At 30.7% G+C, this 21991-nt stretch overlaps 1 protein-coding gene across 3 annotated transcripts; it reads left to right on the forward strand.

Moving 5' to 3' along the window:
- Positions 1-585: 585 nt before the first annotated feature.
- LOC134706634 (coiled-coil domain-containing protein 177-like) lies at positions 586-21986 on the forward strand. Of its 3 annotated transcripts, XM_063565740.1 has the most exons (18): positions 586-717; positions 2208-2323; positions 3168-3282; positions 3927-4106; positions 4478-4574; positions 5552-5629; positions 5773-5959; positions 6830-7015; positions 7454-7573; positions 7894-7947; positions 9430-9555; positions 10374-10447; positions 10874-10981; positions 17507-17609; positions 18051-18068; positions 18967-19076; positions 19804-19912; positions 21613-21986. In XM_063565740.1, exons 1-18 carry the CDS (start codon positions 711-713, stop codon positions 21775-21777), a joined length of 1953 nt encoding a protein of 650 aa, XP_063421810.1. In that variant the 5' UTR covers positions 586-710; the 3' UTR covers positions 21778-21986. The 3 variants fall into 3 exon arrangements, with proteins under 3 accessions (XP_063421810.1, XP_063421811.1, XP_063421812.1); XM_063565741.1 differs by lacking the exon at positions 18051-18068; XM_063565742.1 differs by lacking the exon at positions 7894-7947.
- The last annotated feature ends 5 nt before the right edge of the window (positions 21987-21991 follow it).

Genomic DNA, 21991 nt, shown 5'->3' on the forward strand with positions numbered 1-21991 from the left:
ACAAATAAAACGTTCCGAATATATACAGTTTAAAACTATGTACACTTGGCTGCTGTCTATGGTGTTGGCTTCTTGGGTGCACTATTCTTGGCTAGTGCACTCTGGAACTCCTCAATTGTTGGAGCTTCTGGTCAAGGTAGTTTTGGATGAAATTGAAGTCCAATCAACTTGAAACTTAGTATACATGTTCCCTATGATATGATCTATCTAATTTTAATGCCAAATAAGAGTTTTAACCCCAGTTTCATGGTCCGCTAAAAATAGAAAATGATAGTACGTGGGGGGCATACGTGTACTATGGACACATTCGAGTTTTCAGTATTTTAAGCAAAAAATAGAGAAAAAGAAGAAAAGGATTTCCAGAAATATTGATTTATTAACATTTTTGGGTGGTTTCTGTTTGTATTTTTATTTTTCCCAGTGTTCAACTTTATGTACCAAATTTTGATTCATAAAGACTGTTATTCTTTTTTCCGAATCCAAAATCATACGATTAAACATAACAATATTAATCTTCAATGTAAAAACTAACGGTAGATTAAAATTCCATCGCGGATAAAACATCTCATGGTCGGAACAGTTTGACTTATTTTGTCTCCTCAACGTCTTTGTTTATAAATGGCTGACAAGAATTAGGGCATTGCACGCTTCTTTCCTTTCTCATCTGTAGAGTTCATATTGCATTCTTTTCCGCTTGGAAAGCCAAAGAAATGTCTGGTAATTTCAATTGAATATCTGCAAATCATTGAAATAGTTTGCAGATTAATCATATTATTTGTTAGATCTAAGAAAAAAACCTTCAAAAACGTGTTTTCACAAGTTTATGCAAATCGGCGGTGAGAGAAGCTCTACTGTGATAGTCGAGTTGACATATTTATAGACCCTCATTGATAGGATTTCAACCTCCTGTGTACAGACAAACCAGCTCATCTGTAAAAAAAATCAGGCATAGCATGCCCTAGATAAATGAATTTTAAGTATGTTTTATGTTTTAGAAAAATAAAAACTTAGCTGGATTTTCCCGTGGACTTTTTTTCATTCCTCCAGAACGTACCAAAATAAACTAAGTTGGGAAACAGGTTTGAGAACTTCCCCACAGGTAAAAATTAAAGTGAGCATTTTTAATATTGACATGGACATCAGATGGACAATAGGTACCTGACAATAATTGGTTATTTAAACTGTGTAACTGAGTGGACCATATCAAGGTAAACTCAACTGTTTGTTAATTTTATCATCTCCTCAGAGACGAAAAAAAGTGTACGGCAAAATTCAGTTAAGTTATGATTTTTTTAAATCATACAATACATTTGAAATCTATTTATCTAGGGCATGCTATGCCTTAAAACTTTTCCAGATGCACAGGTTTGCCTGTACTCAGAGAAATTTTTGAGGTGAAAATACGGCCATTTTAGCCATAGGGTCCACATGAACCTTAAGACGGAATAGAAGACTCATAATATGTCACCTTCTGTTACACATTTTAAGGGGTACCAGAATACACCTTATCGCTATTTGTCCCCCATTACTGAACATCACACAGGTTGTCGTTAAATTTGGAGTCATAATACAAAATGTTGGATCCCACAATGGAAAAGTGATTGTTGTATGACGGCAATAGTTCAAAAGCGGGACAGATTCTCAGGTCAGATGAGGTGAATTCGAGTCACTTAAGCACTGTAATCATGTACATGTAACACTAGTAACACTAGTTTTCCGATCAATTCCAGAAACTGAAGATGAACATGAGAACTAATAGATATTACCTGAAACTTATCTGTATGTGGAGTAATATATACATGTATATATACTGCTTTGTAGATTCCTACAGTACTTAGTTTCCTTCGATTTCAATTTTCCATGTCAGTATTTGTGCTCAAAATGCAATTTATACATAAGAGACATGACAATAGATAGCCTCAGGTTGACGAAACATGCATAACTTTCCAAATAAGCATCATAAAACGGACTTCTAAAAGTATGGAATGCCATTGGAGTCAAATAAAGGTGGTCTGGGTACACACGTCATATGATGATCTCCGTATGTTAAGGGTTAACTAAGCATGGAAAAAACTATTCTTCGAAAGAGAAATTTGAATTATAAATATTAATTATTCTTCTGTCTTTAACTACTGAATGGATTTTCAGCAATAATGCATGTGTTTTGTTATCATGGTTATATATATTCTTATTTTTTTTAATTTTAGAAGACCCAAAGATTCACATTGATTTCTTCAACTTTGAAGACCCTGTGTATGAAGACAGTAAATATGTTTTGACAAGTCCTAGGTCACTTGAAGCATGCGCTAAAGTTGGAGTAAAGGTATTGTTCATCAAATTAAAAAAAATATATTTTGTAGTAATATTATTTGAATGAATATTTTGGTCATGGGTTGTCCAAGTCCATTCCTTGATTATCTTGACTATTTTAATGGCAGAGCTAGACCAAGAAAAAAATTACAAAAACAAACGATCTGGGAATGAATGTGTAATTTCAATGCAATATAATGGATCAAAAATAAATTAAATGCAATTTTAATCTTATAATTATAAAATAACAAATTTACTTTACTGCTATTCAGAATTGTATGATGTAGACTTGAGTATTGGAAGAAAATCCATCAATTTGTTTACAAAGACAGTAGTTCCATTAAAGTTACTAGATTCAATGATTTCACATCTTTTCTTAAAAAATAATTATTATTTATGTTAAGTCCTTGAATTATTTATCTATATTTGAAAAATTTCCTTTTGGTAATAAAGAAAATTACAAAAGTGATTGCTGTGAACACCAAGGCGACTAGAATTTATTTTTCATGGTCAGGATATATTCAAGTGACTGTTTTGTAGGTACATTTTGTACATTTTAGGGTACATGAATTTATCATTTTTAAAATTTTGATTTTCTAATCTTTATCTGCATGTTTGATTCATATTAGATGGCATGGTGCTTTGTAATTTATGTCTTATGTATTTTTGTATTTTATTTTTTTAAGTTGAAGCACTTGATGTTATTGTTGTTATTGCATAATGCCCTCTATAAATATAGTATTTATGTATTTATTGTTATAAAGTGTTTGTGCATTTTCAATGATAATATGAAGTATGACTGCGTAAGAAAGAAGCTGCATAGATATTTACTACTTCTTATTTATTTGTTATTTCAGCCAGTGGACATTCTGTACAAGCCTTTAACTGATTTCCAGGAAGAACTTTTACCTCAAGACATCCCACTAAGAACCATTTACAATATATATGATGAACATGAGCAAGAAAGACAGAGTAAATAGCTGTTTTAATTCAGAAAGATCATAACATGAATTTCTATATAGAAAACTTTTTTTTTAAATCTTAATTGACTAAGGTTGTCAGTTTCCCTAACAAAAGTCAGTGGTTTTCTCTGGACACTCCAGCTTAAAAAAAACTGGCGGACAATAAATAGCCCAAAAGTGGCGTTAAAACACCAACAATCAATCAGTCAATTAGGATGTTTTCTATAATAAACACAAAATTATGAAAATGGAATAAAAAGGAATCTAATTTTTAATATCAATAATTCTACAGTTTTCAATCTGTTGACTTTGAACTTTTTTGTTTTTTTTGTATATAAATAAAAATAATAAGGAGATGTGGTATGATAGTAAATGTGACAACCATCAACCAAAGTTCAGATTAAGTGGATGTCACCATGTACATTGACATCAAAATGTTGAATTTGAGTTGATTTTTTATAACATTCTCTATGTAGGGTTTTCATGTTATATTATCTAGTTCTTCTACAGATCTTGGACCAAATTCCAATTACAAACTATTAGTATTGTAAACACCACACAATTTGAGACTGATTAAGATGTTTGAAACTAAGACTCTTCTATGGTTTTTCAGCATTCATTGTATTGTAATGTTCATTTTCTTATTTCTTGAAGGAGTACTTAAATTATGTAAAGAAGAAAGGAAGAAACTTGTTGATGGAGAAGGTACCACTAAAAAAACAGCAAGGAGGAAGCTAGGCTTAAACTCTTCTTCACAAAAGACAGGCACAGCAACCCAAAGAAGATCTAGAACACCAAACAGATCGAAAATTACCAGTACTAGGTCTAAATCAGGTAGCTCTACAACAACCCATAATCACCACTGGGTTCTATTTAATTTTAAAAAAAAATGAACAAAGTTGATGATGAAATTTTAAAAAGAATCTTACACAGAACTAACCCTGTAACATTTAATATGACCTTATTGTTCACTGATATACTCATGTAATTTGTTGTAGCAGACACTGACTCACTATATTTAAATAAGAAATATAATAAGATTTATAGACTATTTGTTGTTGTTTTTTTCATAAAAAAAATAATGAGAAAATTTTGGTTATTACCTGTTCTTATTGTTGGGAAAGATGCAGTATTGAGTTTTTTTAGACTCCTTTAAACATTGATTATCTTGAGTTTTAGAGTAATGTCTTTTTATATTCTCTCAGAGGAGGAGAAAACAAAAAGCAGTCTTCAAAGAACAAGAACAGCCTGGGCAACATCCATTGGTCATAAACGAGTTACTAATGATGAGTTGAATAACAGGTTAGTAACACCTCAGATCAACTGCTCCAGGTCACAATATTGCTGGCGAAATAAAGATTTAGTTGCCAAAGTATTTTAAAAATGGCTAAATCTTGCTGGTGGACTGACTTCATGGCGAAGTCAAATGGCTATCAAAATCTGCACAAGGGAGACAATTTGTGATTTACAAGTCTCGCATGTAAATACAAAACAGTGACTGACAAGGAAAAATAAGATTTTCAAAATGACCCAAGACTTATAATGGCAACTTTGAACAGATATAACAATCAAAACTATTTAAACGGAAAACTGATTCTGTTTTAAAAGGTATCATTTTATGATGTTTTTCATCTGTGGATGTTGCGTAATCACTCAGCTGATTTGTTTTATTTTGATTTTTTTTACAAGTCAATCAATGAAATAATGGTAGATTTATTATATTCATTGAATTTAAATATAAATATAAAACTATAAAAGGTAGATGGACAGCTGATGAATAATGTGATTGCAAAACGTACCCCACTCGACCAGCTTGTGTCAGCAGTGGAAAATTTTTTCACGACTATTTAATTGGTATGGAAGACCTGTTGGTGACCTTCTGCTGTTGTTTTTTCTATGGTCGGGTTGTTGTCTCTTTGACACATTCCCCGTTTCCATTCTCAATTTTATGGAAGATATCTTTAAAGAAAAAGATAGAAATTAGCTCTTTATCGGTTAATTAGTATGCGATTAAAAGATATTTTTATTTATAGGCTTACAATCTTTAATGAGAATCAAAATTAACAACTAACATGATGTCCTGGATATTCCATTATGTTTTACAAAATAATGACAAGTGGTGATCAAAAATTAAATTCCCAGTCATGTGAAATTCATCAGGTTAACTAGGCAAATATATTTCTGTATTTTGTATTCAGTGCATTTTCCCGGACAATATAAGAATAAGAAGATCTCAAGATATCCTGTTACCTTTTTGTTTACTCTATGATATATTACAGGGTAAAAGAACTGCATGAAGAAAGCTTGAAATTAAGAGAAGAATTATTGTCCAAGAAAGAAAAAAGAAATAGGCAAAGGTATTCTTCTACTGTTAAATATTCATAACCTTGTTACAATATATATCCAAAGTGTCACATGCTACAATAAAAAGTACACACAAATCATTTTGATATCTAACTAAAAACAGAAATTGTAGATTTTTTTTTATTATATATTGCAGTCCAAAACCTCGGCCCAAATCAACACCAATAAGAAGATCAAGAAGCACATCTAGTTTGGTGTCCAATGGAAGTTCCTGTTTGTTAAATAGAAGTACAATTGATAGTGCTCAGCCAATATCCAATACTAGACTGAAGAAAACACTGAATAAATCTATTGATACCAGTCATGTAGTAGTCACACCAAGGGTACGTTATTTTACATGGTTGAGAATAGAATTATGTGGTGATCATATAAAGTCTCAATTACTGTACTCCTTAGAAAACACTAATAAATCTGTGAAAAGCAAATAAAGCTAGAATTGATAACTGTGAACACTGGGAATTTAAATGTAGAATGGAGTCAGTGGTTTGGTATTCTTGATAAAAAAAACAAAAAAGCTCATGCAACAGGCTTTTTACCAATTCCCGTCAATTGACCCTGTTATTAGAGATCCCTTTTAAGTTGTCTCCCTTATGAGGGACATTAATTTTTAGTTACAATGGGGAGCTAGCAGAAAGAGCACACTTACCTGTGCGTAATGTGAGTGATTTTTTTCAAATCTTTAAATTAGATTTTCATTAATTTGTTGTTAAGCTAAATTGTTTTTCATGAAAAACTAAGGTGAACCGCTGATACATCACTTTCAATTTGCTTTGCAAAGGTAAAAGCCAATTTTGTCCGTTATGGAACCAGCCTAAGATTCACAAAGGGAAGTAATTTGTTTAAAAAGTGTGTAATAACAGAATCAAATCACTAATTGGCAAATGGACTATTCAAATGATAATATTTCTATTTGAAAGTGAAAATACTATAAGTGAAAAAGTTAGTCAAATTGGTTAGGAAAGGTTAATGAGAAATTAGATTTTTATTGGATTGCTAGAATGTACCAAAAATAAAGACACACAGAAATAACATTTACATGGCTTTTGCATCTTCTATACAAAATCCTTCAAAATCTTTTGAAAATTCTGATAGCTATACAGTTATTATAAGTAAGTTCGTAATTTTTGGCATTACAGAAGTCTTTTTTTTAAATTTAATCGTTTTCTATTAATCATTAGCAAACTTTTGTACAGGACCAAAGAATTTTAGAACTAATGATGACAAAGGGTGAACAGGAGAGAGCCACAAACCGTGACAGATTTATAGCTGATCTGACCTGGGAACATCAGAGAAAGATAGAAGAAGAATCCAGGGTACAGTCGGAAATGAAAAGGCGCAGGATGCTAGCAGAGGAGAATAGAATCAAATTGTTAAAAAAGGTACTGTGGAAGGGGAAAGAAATCAATACAATCCTTTTTGAGCTTCAATCAGTAAGATAGTAAATGTTAAAGCAATACAAGCAATATTGTGTATTCTTTTGAAGACCGCACATGTATATTGTTATACCATAACTTCAGAAATGACTGTGATTTTTAAAAATAGATAAAAATTCGAGATTTGTTATTGCTATTTCAGCAATAATTTCCTAATTTAAGTATAAGTTGTACCAAAGAAAATACTGAATCATTTAATTAGTTTACACTTATTTTTAAATAAAAAATTCAATCACTTTTCTTGTTATTGCATAAAAATTCTGTTACTAGAATTTTTATCACCAATTTCTGGAAAAAAATATAGGCTTCTAAGAATCAATAGGGAATGTAAATGTTTAAAAGTTTGATAAATGTCTGATATCGAGTTATTTTGTAAAATTTTAGATGGAATCAGAGAAAAGAAGACAAAGGAGGGAAAAATCTCAATTAGAAAGAAAAGAACAGTCACTTCACCAAGCAATGCAGAAATGGGATATCTCATCAAGAACTCAACAAAAACAAAAGGTTCGTTTTTATGGCTCATATCCAGAAACTTTGTGTAAACTATTTTATTCTGCATGTTGCATTATTATACATTCATTTACTGTATATTAATAGATCACTATGACATCAAAGTGACGTTAACGGTTTAAAATACAGGCCCATAAAGATATGAAGAAAAATACTTAACAATTTTATTTACATAAAACAGATTGGTATGACTCATTTAGATTTAGTATGTCATTTTAAAAGCTCCAAATACAATTTGACACTGCTCTTTCTTATTTGAAATATCTTATTGAAAAAAATGTTATTTATTAATTCCAATAATATTGCTTCAAAAGGATCTTCAAATAAAGGAAAGAAAAGACAAAGAACAGTTAAAGAGGAGAATACAGGTACTATTATTAAGGAATAGACTACAGGCATCACACCTTTTAATCAACAACAAAAAGTATAGAATTTGTCTTTAGGAACAACATAAAAAAAGCCAAATCCTTTTAGATCAGTAAATATATTAAGACAGTGATTTTTACAGGGAAAAAATTGCTGCCCTATAATTTTTTCTAACACATATTGGTTGAACAAAAAACAATTTACTGAGATAATGCTAGTCTTGAAATCTCACATAAATAGTTCTGTCGTGTCAGTTGTGTAATGAAACCTTTATGATCTTTCTTATCCATCTTTTGAATTAGTAATTGATGTGTTTTTTTAAATACAAATATAAAAAATATTCTGAAGGTAGAGAAGAAATTTATTGTATCATGTGATATATTTGCAAAAAAACAAAAAAATGAAATTTATTGGGACAATGCATTAAATATTTACTGCCAAGCTCAACCAAACAATCTTTTTCTCAAATTCACTCAGTATTTAAAACCTTCTAAACATGGTCAAAATTGAAAAATTTCTTTTCACTGAAATATAGCGAAGCCTGTGGTCAATATCTGGCATGCATAAACACAATTAGTCTTCCAATTCAGATTTCAAAACTGGATGGCATTTTAACAGTTAAGGTACAAAATATGAATACACATAGCAACTTTAGTTAGTCTAACATATTCCGTATATGTTCATCATTGTATATTGTTCAATATGCATGTGGAAAATGTACCTTTCGTAAATTTATACATGTATACAAATATATCTTATTGTTAGAAAGAGTTACTTCATTTATATATAATGTACCCTCTGAAGAAACACACAAAAGTCTCAATTCCAATGACACTGAACAACAAGGTTTTTTTTTTACTGGTGGTTTACAATTATGGGTAGCAGTTATGTTTAATTTGAATAATCCAAATGAGAAAAAGTATATATATACCGGAACATTTTATAAGGGTTAAAACCACTTTTTAGAGATTGCAACCCTCTCCTTAATCTTGATCAGTACTGTATTAGAAAATGCATAAAATGAAATGCCCTTTTATTGACAAAAGTTAAGATTATATTTTATATTGTTTCCATATTGGTAAAGCACTGTTCTTATATTTTAATAGTTACATTAGATGTTTCATCATAATACATTATTCTGCTTGGCTAACACATGCTTCTACAATAAGTGCATAGGTAAATAAAAGAAAATACTTGATCATTTGATAGGTATAGTGTTTTCATGATCATAGCAAATAATAGTAACTAAAAGTATTGAATACTTCTTTTAGTAATTTCATAGGGTTGTAAAAGCGTTGACCCTGTGCACATTTTAAGAATGAAATGCTTCCACGCTTCATACAAAATGTACTTGGGTCAACGCTTTTACACCCCAATGAAGTTACAAAAAGAAGCGTTCAATTCTCAAATGAAATTATGATATAGAACAGGTAAAGTTAAATGTAAAACAAAAAATTGATAAAAGCATGTACTGTTTATTAAAGACCAGTAACAAAAAAGTTAAAACAAGAGATGAGTTAGAAATGAAAGACCTGATGGTACAACAGCAAGATTTTGAAATAAAATCAGTAGCTCAGAGGAAACAGGATAGGCTATTAAGAGATAGTTTAGTAAGTAGCTCAGAAATATAATATTACATTCTTAATTCTAGTGTTGAATAAATTCTATTACAACATCTCTGTTCAATTTGAATTTAAAATTTCAACATTTGTAATGAATTAAAGTAAATGTTAAACAGTAAACTTTGTCTTTTACCCAGTCCCTTAGGGGTAAATGGGATTTCATCACCTGATTTAATTCACACAAGAAAACTGGTTAGCACTTCTAAGATTTTTTATATAATTATATTTGTGTATGTTATGTATTTAGTTTATTTTGAATGCCTAGCTTGCGTGATTTAGTACTATTCACACATCAAGCAATATTTATATTTCAAGAGAACAGATTCAATGATTTATGGGGAGTAGAGAAATAAGTTATTTGTGTTTCTTCTGGAATCTTGTTTACATTCATAAGCATTAATGGTTTACTTTTATAAATTGTTATTTGGATGGAGAGTTGTCTCATTGGCACTCACACCACATCTTTCTATATCTATTAAGTAAAATTGTGTGTGATAACTACATATTGTGTAAAATGGCCAATCGGTGGATTAAGTAAAAACTTTCATTTTTTTAAAGTTAAAAATGGAAATGGGGAATGCATCAAGAAGACAACAACCCGACAAAAGTGCAGAAAACAGCCTAAGGCCACCAATGTTTTTTTTTTACTGTATTAAGAATTCACAGTATTCTATCTAAGTAAAAAAAAGAGGGAAGTGTAAATGATCATTACCAATTGCTAGCAAAGTTGAATGTTTATATTTGTATATAAAATTGTTTAAGCTTTATTTCTGATAATTTGTTCTAATGTTTATATTTTCTCACAGATGAAAATGTTGCATAATAGGAAAGAGAGAGATCAGTTTGAAAGTCGTCATACGGTTGTAGAGAAAGAGTCGAGGTATGTGATCAAATAATATAGCTATAAACATTGTAGTCACTGTTTAAGGTTGCATATAAATATTAATAAACATTGTTACCTATCTATGATAATTTGGGGTATACTAAGAAATCTATAAATTCAAGGAAACAAAAGAAAATAATTAACTTAAAAGCATAAAGGAAAGTAAATTAAAAAAGACAACTTAAAAAAAAAAGGAAGTTGTCCATTACTTACAAGTTAGAGATATTCAGAATGAAATTTATATATGTTATGCAGAGCTTCATTCAAATTAGTAAAACTTTTATTTACATAAATATACACTAAGGGCTTTGTTTCAATGAACATTTTGTTGTCAATAAAAATTGTTACAATATAAGTTGTTTTAAAATAATCAAGTGATCATCCCCATAAACACTTAAACTTATTTTTTTGCTGAATTTGCAGGGAAAATCGAAAAGACTTAGAAAAGGATGCACACATAAGAATGACAGAATCTGAAAGGAAATATCAAGATGTATTACAACAGAGAGACATACAGATAAATCTTAATAAGTAAGTTCTAGAGATATTGCTTAAAATACCCAGATGGTGGATTGAGCAATGGCCCTCTCTAAATCTGAAAAGTGGGATTTTGAAAGATCTTGAAACACTTTTTCAGATTTTTGACTGCTACCACATACGTTATTGTGGATCTCTCCCCCTCTTTTTAATAACCTTGGACCCACCACTACAAGAACAAATTTTAAGCTGTTTGGGAATATGCCTTTGATACTGAAAAATATGTGAGCTGGGAAATAGGTCTTGAGTCAAGTAAACCTGAAAACTATGTTGCTTTCAATGAAAAATATGAAATTCTAATTTTATCATAAATATAATTAAACATGACATAGCATAGGAATTAAAACCCTAATTTAAAAATGATCGCATAGGAAAAAAACCTAAATTAGAAATGACAGCAGATTATTTTCAATAATATAAAATATTTGTTGAATTTCCTTAAAAAAAAAATAACACAGTCAACACTTTAAAAGAGTCATTAACTTTTCTGAACTTAAATTCATACCATGTGCAAAATTAACCATGTATAAATGTTTAATACTGCAAGTATCTATAACACTAAAATAACAAGGTCCAATTTATAACTATTATAGGACAATGCTGTTGATTAAAAAATACTCCATTCCAGGACCTTTTGTTTTCCAAATAATTAATAATACCAATAATTGATAAGTTCCAGTTCGACAGGTTCAAACAGAAAGATTTGAAAGCAGAGAAAACTGTGTATCTTATAATCGGCATGACTTTATCAGATGACAATTCTAATACTAAAATAAGGCTTGGGCAAAGTTATATACTTTGATTCAGTCACAGACCCGCGATATCACGGGTGTGTTCTAGTACAGATTTAAAAAAGGGGACATAATCCTTTATGACCAAAAAGGTGAAATATATATTTGAGAAACATTTAGAGTTATCTCCCTGTATAGTGTTGTATTGTCAATTTTTGTATAAATCTTAGTTTTTACTGTTATAAGACTATAATTATATTATTTGAATTAAACTTTACAATACCTTGAAAATATTGATAATACACACATTCATTATTATTGTATTTAATATAAATAGTTGCATTCTATTTTTCAAGATTTGCCCTTCTATGAACTCTTTATTAATTTTTGCAGGTCGATTAATTGTGACATTATTCATTAGATGAAGAACAGCAATTAAAGCTGTATTATTTTCTGTGTACCTCTCTCAATTTTAGGAGAGGTTTCAAGTGTTTTTATGTATAAATGATGAAGGATTGATGAGTGATTGAGTGATAAAGTAGACGGATTAACATGGGTAGTCATTATATCTGTCTATATCTTTTTACCAAACATCAGTGTGGTGTAAAAGTTGACAAATATAATGTCTACCTATCTTAAAATTTGCAAAGATCATGTCATGATAGACTTATTTGATTCTAATGGGAAAATTAAAAAAATGTTGGTACTTCCAAATGAACCCAGTCCGATATGCGGTTTAAATAGAACAAAAGAATTCGACCTCTTGTGTTTAGAAGGTAGAAAAGTGTAATGAACTTTGTATACAGTTGTCAAGATGTCACAAAAGTTACTTTCCGTAAAGTCATTAAAAATATTTGCATTCACGTTGATTAGTTTTCATATTGTACAATTGTTCACAATGCAACTTGCAAACAATCGTTTTTAAAATGACCATAAGTCGAGCTGTTACGTCATTTAGGGGGTCTCCTAATAAACTGCTACTTTTTTTTGCTGGACATAGAAAAAATCTAGGAAAAATTACAAAAATTGAGAAATGAATTGTCAATCGTTAAGACCATTCCCAAAGTGGCACACCTAAATTTGACATTAAGACGCAACTTCAAAGTTGGATGTTATATGACGGGGTTTTGTTAATTAATTTACGCATCGAACACACCCGTCCTATATATGTAACATCACATGACTTTTAAGTGATTAAAACTAGTTTTTTTTAAATAATATTTGCATGCTTGACATGTTTTTTTCTTAAACCATTACAATTACACGACAGTCATAATTTCTGTAATATTTAAAAAGTTTTGTTACACATTTTGTTACAGCTTAGTTATACAGTAACCCAGATTGGTTGACCATTGTGAAGTTGAGTTTTTGGGGTAGCAACCAATTGTTGTTCGGAATTATATTTTATGCATCATTTATTGATCTTGCAATTACTTGTAATTTAGTTTGGGTCTTATTTCTTGAGTGTTATATTTTGGCTATGTTTGTGTTCGATCATACAGTATAATAAGTTGGTAGTTGTCGCAAATGGATTTTTTTTTTTCATTTCTTGTGACTCTTTGCGTCTTATTTGTTGATTGCAGTTAGTTTTTGTTTTGTGTCATGTGGAGATATGGTGTGATTTTGTTTTTCTTTTCATGTGTTTGCATCTAAAATTGGGATTGCAGTGAGTTATTTCATGATTTCTTTTGTTCTATATTTTCGATACATTTTTAGTCTATCTTATAGCATCTTAAAATCGTCAGACGACATAATGTGATAATTTTTTTTTGTTCGTCAATATTATTCATACGATTCATACGATTTGAATTTACTATTTATATCTTTTTCTTGTCTTAATAGTTTACCTTCAATAACCAGCACAAAGACTTTCATTAATTTTTTTTATATACATTTGAAGACTTCCATCGCACTGTTTAAACCAATATTCAGTGGCCGATCCAACATTTTACAGGGGGAGGGGGGGGGGGGCACTGAAGGAGCTACGGAAAGCACGCTCCAGATATGCTTCAGTGATTCCCTATGTTTAATCAAACAAATTTTTCCGACTAAAGCTACCCCCCGCTCGAATCCGCCTATATTCTTGAAAACGTTGTTTTTAAACATACTTACCTCCATGCTATTGTCTCAAGTCATCAGTCTCTGCATCCAACACTTACAATCAACTAAGCCGTTGCTAAGACGATGCTTTAAGAGCAGTGGCCTATGTTAAAATTGTACTTACTAGACAGTCTTTGATAATCTGTTACAGTTTTGTACAAGAGTTAGTCCTTTGTTTTTTTAATAATTAAACTAAACTATTATGATGTTATGGAAAATATCGAGTTTGCTTGATATTGACAAATCAAAAACTCAAGTCACATGGTAATGGTTGGGATGCTTAAACCTTTGACATATTCTGTAAGTTGACAAATGAATATACTAAAGACCTTTTTGGGGTGTTAACATTTATGGTTGACTGGCATATTTTATGTAGAATATTCAAAATGTTTCATTTAAAAAAAATGAGGATTCTAAAAAATAACAAAAATTAAGCATATGCTCTTTTAACTCTTCTCGAACAAGGCTCCAATTTAAAAAAACCCAGTTCAGATGATCAATATAAAAAAAAGACGTGGTATGATTGCCAATGAGACAAACTATCCACAAAAGACCAAAATGACATTTCATTAACAACTATAGGTCACCGTACAGTCTTCAACAATGTGCAAAACACATACCGCATAGTCAGCTATAAAAGCCCCCTTTAAGACAATGTAAAACAATTCAAGCGAGAAAACTTACGGCCTTATTTATGTAAAAAAATGAACAAAGAACAAATATGTAACACATAAACAAACGACAAACACTGAATTACAGGCTCCTGACTTGCGACAGGCACATACATAAATAATGTGGCGGGGTTAAACATGTTAGCGGGATCCAAACCCTCCCCTAACCTGGGACAGTGGTATATCAGTACAACATAAGAACGAAGTTCTTTGAAGAAGGAGAAAGGGAAAACCAATGGCACTGCTATATCATCTCAGAAATTATATAAATTATTACCATCATTATTACAAGGCTATGAAGGATGCATTCACATCTCTTCTGTTATGGATACATTTGACAAATTCTGTTTATAAAAAAAAGAAGTTCCTTTTTGTGGCCTAACTTTATTCATATAGATTATTTCTCCAACAGTTACATATCTTTATATATTGCTTTGTTTAGTTCAAATTGGAATCTCAGATAAGCATCTGGTACCCTCTCCATGCCTCTGGTCGACATGTGTACTTCAGAATAATTCCTGACTGTCAGATGTATAGCAGATCTTTCACATAAGTTCTTGATAAAACTGCTGTCTTTCTCCCTTTTCGACACTGCAAACAAAAAATCGAACAGGCAGTTAAAAAGGGGGTTTCAACCAACGGATCGGAACTAAGAAGTCTTTCAAAGGCAATGGATTTATACATCAGATGCGTCACAAAATATAAACATGTTATTAAATATACTAAAATATGAATAGAAAATATTGAATTATCATTTATGTCTACGAAACCACAAGATCCTACTTAATTGGCCATGTTTTCACATCATATCAAATGTTTTCTTTGTTCTTCACTTGTTAGAAAAATGTACTGAATTTATTGTTAGCTAAATTATCAATGTTAGGTTATTGCATATTCTTCAGAGCTGTATCTTGAACTAATGAATTGAAAAAGAGGGGATGGGATCCGATGGGTATACGTACTAAACATTTGTCTGTATTTTCAACAAACATCCAGCAAACATGTGAGAAAAATTAGTTTTAGAATACAAAATATCTCTCTCATTCTGTAAACAGATATTGTAGGTATTTTGGTGTTTTTAAAAGACCCCCCCCCCTTTTTTTGTAATATACACCACAAAAAAACATTTAGTTAGAATAAAGAACTAATAAACGATAGTACAATAATGAAAGGCTTCGGAGCTTCATATCATTAACATTCAACATGTTATCTGATTTTTTTTTACTATCAATGTTGAACCATTAATTTTATCGGATTTTTTTTTAACTACCAATGTTGAACCGTTGAACCGTTCAATATTGAAAGTAAACAAAAATTCGATAAAAAATGTTGAATGTAAATGATATGAACCTCCGGTCTTATATATTAAAGGACAATATATAAGACTTCTGAGTTTCATGTCATTTACATTCAACGGTTTTATCGGATTTTTTTTTTTTAATTTTTACTATGCACCTTTCAATAACAATAGTAAAACAAATCCGATATAAAAACGTTGAATATTAGTGATATGAACCTCCGAAGTCTTATATAATAGCACTACGGTAAATAGAATAAATTGAAATTCAGTTAATAGAGTGTGAGAGGCTATTTTAATCCACTTTATGATTGTGTATTATATAATGTTACAATGTAACAAACCTATCAAACACACTGTGAAAAGTAACATTATCTCCCCTGGAAATGCTTAACAACACGACACAAAAAACTGCTACCTTTTTTTGCTCTATATCACATAATTATGAAAAAAACATTACATAGATAGGGAATACTGTGCTTGTGCACACGTTTGAATGTGTAGGTGGCACACTCAGAACGATCATCTCTAGATTTTATTTTAAAATTCGTCCCGGCCTTTCCGGGTTCACGTAGCAACACGTTTCTCCCCTTCCCAGCTATTTCTGATTATGAATTAATCCAAAACATGCATTTATCCCAATGCAACAACTATTAAACAACTCACCTATACCATTGGTGATCGACTAATTCCTAGCTGATTCCTTTAATTGTACCTTTCTTGACAACACCCATCGTTGTAGCGTCTACCTTTGGAGGTAGCGAAATTGCATGAATTGACAGGAGAGCGAAAAAACAAGGGGAGCAATTTTATCGAACCGCATTCCGGACTGAACCAATCTACTGTGGATTCATTATTATTCCTTGGATACCAATTTTCGTGGATTTCGTGGGAACAGCAGAACCACGAAATTAGATGTTCAACGAATACAAACTTTTATATAGGCTTGTATACACACTTCCTCAAAACCATGAAATCAAGTATCCACGAACATGCAAGTTTTTTATAATCCACGAAAATTGGTACCCACGAAAATAAATGAATCCACAGTATTCAAATGAACAGATACATGTAAACTTGTTTTTCCTAATTTGCAACACTAAATCATATGTCTATTTTGATTTCTATTTTGACTTCTATTGTTGTTCAACCCACAGTGGACCTTGCAATTTTAATTTGACATCAATTACATACAGCCCATGTTTTATTGGAATTAGAACATGGCTTTGTTTCCAAAGTACAAAAAGGAGAATGACATGATATTACAATATAGGTTAAAGCTTTTGTGTTGAATCCAAGCAAATTCACCAGCTAACATAACTTTTTAAAACTGCTGTTGGTTTAAGCGTACTGTAAATTCAGAAATTATTGCAAGGTTTTTAAGATTAATGCAATAATGAGAGAACTTGCTTTTTTGATAATTGATACATATATCTATATACAGATTTTTCTTTAATTAACCTTGCATTTTTGTAAATTTTTAAAAATAGTAATAATAAATGCACACAATAATTTCTGAATTTAAAGTTGTTTGTTGCAGAAATTCAGTTATTGCAGGTTTTTTTTCTTTATGCAGGATTTGGTCAGACAAGAATATTGTATTTAAAATATAAAGCTTTATACTTTGATTTTATTATTGGTAAGTTGAGACCTATATTATTGACATTTCCCTGAAGTGATTCATACTACATGTACTTGTATACCCTACTTTTGATCACAGATTAGAAAGACAGAAGAAACAAGCCATTGTAAGAACTTCTCAACATAAAATGGAGGAAGAACTGGAGGATTGGAGAGAAAATGTAATGAACAAAAGAAAAGCGGTAAGATCTTACTTATCATTAGTTCTGTTTTTAATCTATAAAAAGGAATTTATTTAAATGCAAGAAGTGAATGTATACTGTTATAAAAATTTTGTTATTGGTTTAGGTAAACAATGTTGCTACAAAGTTTAAAATGTATTAGTTTATCAAACAAACTGATTTGGGACATGTGACTCTTGAAATATAAATTATGTGAAACATTGCCTTGTAAGTTCTTCAAGTATTACAAAATGAAGATTATTATACTGATCTTGATGATTAGTATTAACATAAAAAAAAGATAATGCCCTTTAATAATAAGGTTTTAGCTGAATAATGGATGTTTAAGTATAACCTGTCTACAATGTCCATTTCAAATTATCGCCCTGACTATGTATGAAATACTTGTCACTGGACATTAAGCAACAAACCTTTCAATTGATAACCTTTGTACCTCTGTAGTTGATGCTGTCTGCTCAGGTAAGTATTTCAGTTTGGCTAAACATGTTTTTTTCATTTCTCTTGTCATAATAATTCTACCTAAGTTTCTAATGGCACAAATGCATACATTTCAATTATCAAAAATCCATATTTTTAAAATTCACTTTTAAATGACATTACCTTGTAAATGTTTAACATGTTGATTTTTTATTGAGATAACAAAAGACATACAAGATTGTTTATAAGGCTGTGTTCCCAGATTAGAAGTTCTTGTTTAATTAATAAAGAATAAAAGCTAGACTTATTTAGAACAAACTTGGAATCTGTTTTTGTTTTTGTTTGTTTCTTGTTTTATATTAATGGCATTATATCATGTCGACTACAGCCAAAAGAGAATCTGTCAATTTTGACTGTATGACTACCATTTGATATTCTTTTTTTTTGTTCACTGTTTTACTACCCAAAACAAAATGCAATATTCATATTCTATAGTATAAATCATCTATACGGGTTATGATGGCTGGTTTTAATTTTTTCAATAGGATGTACACTATAAACCACTTACAATCAATACAAAAAACTAAGTGTTGTAAATCATTCAACATTTTGTGAAAGGCATAACTTGGTGTCTTGTTTTTTTTATGAGTTCAGCTCGGTGTCTAATCAGTGATCTCACAATGTTTTTGCAATATTTTAAAGTTTTGGCAGCTATTTCCTGTTTTTCACCCAGCCAATGTTAAAAAATTTATCAGCTATCTCGAAAGATATTTTTATAAAGTAATGTTGGACATTTTGTTCAATGAACATTAAAATCTAAACCTTGGTATCTGTAAATACTAATGCATATATCCAACCAGAACTTTGCTCTCATAAGCTGTTACCCTAAATCCTCTTATTTGTTTTGTTCCTTAATCATATTATTTTATTTGTTTTTCAGACGGAGCGACAAGCCAGTGAAAGTGCCATCAAAGCAATAGAACATAAAGCATTAAAGGCTCATGATGATCGTGTGAACAGAGAGAAAATACAACAAAGAAACATACAAAAGTAACATTATTCACATTGTATTTATATCTGCCCATGATATATGTCAGTATTAAGATAATTGTTGTAATTACTGTCCATTGAAAAATAATTATTTGTTACAATCTATTCATGATATACACATGTTTCATTTATTGGAAAAAAGTGAAGAAAGGATGTTGAAAATACGACAAAAGTCTATAGATAATTAAACATGTGAATGCTTTTGTTCTTAACAATTTAAAGAAGTCTTAGTTGTTAATGTTTGTGTCATTTTGGTCGTTTGTGGATTGTTGTCTCATAGGCAATCATACCACATCTTCTTTTTTACATATTGGGTGGGTTTTAGAGGTCACATCACACAGCAAATAAATTACGTTGAGTAGCACTCTGACTCAAAGTAAGTAAATGTTCCATCACATGAAAGTGGCTCTTTCTTTTTATATGTAGATCTGATTTAATAGCATTTTCTATTTCATCATTTGAGTACAAAACTCTTTGAAGAAGACACTCTTTTTAGTGATACCAGTAGGTTATATTAATTCATCCGAGAATTTCAAAGTATTTAAAAACTATAAAATAGAAAAAGCATAAGAACATAAAAGTTCACTGACTTTACATCTTGACATTAGTGGAGAAAAAACAATTTATAAACTAAGCTGTATATTGCCACTACTGAAAAGAAGCTGTTTCTACATAAAATTTACTATAAAAGTATGTATGATTTCAATGAGGACTTAAAATATTACAGGATACAGGATGAAGTTGAAGCCTGGAAACAAGAAACAGAGGATTATATAGCAGTTAAAGACAGAAAAATACAGACAGCCCAACAAGAAAAAGATACCACTATATTACAGGTAAGATAGAAAAATACAGACAGCCCAACAAGAAAAAGATACCACTATATTACAGGTAAGATAGAAAAATACAGACAGCCCAACAAGAAAAAGATACCACTATATTACAGGTAAGACAGAAAAATACAGACAGCCCAACAAGAAAAAGATACCACTATATTACAGGTAAGACAGAAAAATACAGACAGCCCAACAAGAAAAAGATACCACTATATTACAGGTAAGACAAAAAAATACAGACAGCCCAACAAGAAAAAGATACCACTTTATTACAGGTAAGACAGAAAAATACAGACAGCCCAACAAGAAAAAGATACCACTATATTACAGGTAAGACAGAAAAATACAGACAGCCCAACAAGAAAAAGATACCACTATATTACAGGTAAGACAGAAAAATACAGACAGCCCAACAAGAAAAAGACACCACTATATTACAGGTAAGACAGAAAAATACAGACAGCCCAACAAGAAAAAGATACCACTATATTACAGGTAAGACAGAAAAATACAGACAGCCCAACAAGAAAAAGATACCACTATAGTACAGGTAAGATAGAAAAATACAGACAGCCCAACAAGAAAAAGATACCACTATATTACAGGTAAGACAGAAAAATACAGACAGCCCAACAAGAAAAAGACACCACTATATAACAGGTAAGATAGAAAAATACAGACAGCCCAACAAGAAAAAGATACCACTATATTACAGGTAAGACAGAAAAATACAGACAGCCCAACAAGAAAAAGATACCACTATATTACAGGTAAAATAAAGTAAACGATATAAAAACTTACAGAAAAGATTTCACTACATTACAGTTAAGATAGAAATTATGTTGACAGTTTAATATGAAATTTCAGACAGCATTACAATCTATATTATGACACACCCTCTAGATGTAGACAACAATAGTACCAAGTATCATTAATATATTTAGACACATTCTGCCTTAAACTAGAACTACACACTGAGTTGGATGAGATTTTATACATAAATGGATCACAAGGTAATCATCAGCTGGATGAAATAATCACTCACACTAAACAGACATATTATTCTGATTAGTCTTTGTTCATACTCCTAAGTGTGGCCTGCTGGATGCAGAATAGCAAACACTTACCCTATTTTTATGTCCAGTGTGACATGGTCAGGGATGTATCCAACATCCTTCTTCATTTGATGATAGATAGCTGTTAAATATAGATTATTACATTGATACAAGTGGATTATCAAATTTATCTAATTGAGATAGTTAAATTATCAATTTTTAAAGTCTGAGCCTCGGCAAGGACTTTAAACTTTATAATTTAACTATCTAGATTGGATAAATCCGATAATCCACGCATTACTACATGTAATAATCTGTTTCTGTAATGATTAAAAGATAAATTTTCTTCTTTGCTTAACCAAAATTCCCTTCGAGTGCCTTCCACTTTCCAAGAAGTTGTCAATTTCATTAACACCTGTTACACTCAAATGTGGCCAAGCTTAGCGAAAGGTAGTGTGACGTAATAAGTCAAACAAACTTTAATAGATTAACTCGTAAAGGAACAATCGTTGTTTGTTTGTGATATGCCAGAATGTTATCAATGAACTATCAATTGCTAAACTCGACTGCAATTCACTAAATAAAGTACAAAATAAGAGAAAGAAAAACTTTGCTTCATGCCATATTATTATTTTATTTTTTCAGTCAAGGTTTGTAGCAAGTCAGTCATCACAACTAAGAGACGAACTTAAAGAAAGATATGGTGGAGAAAGCTTCGACAAGAAAGTATTACGGGCAGAACTATTTAACAAATTAGGATTAGCTTATACCAAACCAGTAACAACATCGAAGTCATGTAAAAAACGATAGTGTTATAGTATAGTAGTTAGTTTATAATTAAATTATAAGTACAGATCTTGATTTGATTACAAGAAAGGTTTTTGTGTGAAGTTATAGGCATGCCAATTTAAAGCAATGATTGGTAGGGTAACAGTATTTCCCACAGAAAACATTTTTTGTTTAAAGGTGAAGTAGATGTATAGATTTAACAAAAGCAAATCTGATTATCCAAAACAAAATGGTT

This window comes from Mytilus trossulus, chromosome 2 (assembly GCF_036588685.1).
Source record: "Mytilus trossulus isolate FHL-02 chromosome 2, PNRI_Mtr1.1.1.hap1, whole genome shotgun sequence".
NCBI classification, from domain to species: domain Eukaryota; kingdom Metazoa; phylum Mollusca; class Bivalvia; order Mytilida; family Mytilidae; genus Mytilus; species Mytilus trossulus.

Bases quoted from the DNA above. Each gene is read 5' to 3' on its own strand.
- LOC134706634 (XM_063565740.1), top strand. The intron at 2,324-3,167 runs GTATTGTTCATC...TTGTTATTTCAG, and splicing joins GCGCTAAAGTTGGAGTAAAG to CCAGTGGACATTCTGTACAA. The intron at 5,960-6,829 runs GTACGTTATTTT...ACTTTTGTACAG, and splicing joins ATGTAGTAGTCACACCAAGG to GACCAAAGAATTTTAGAACT.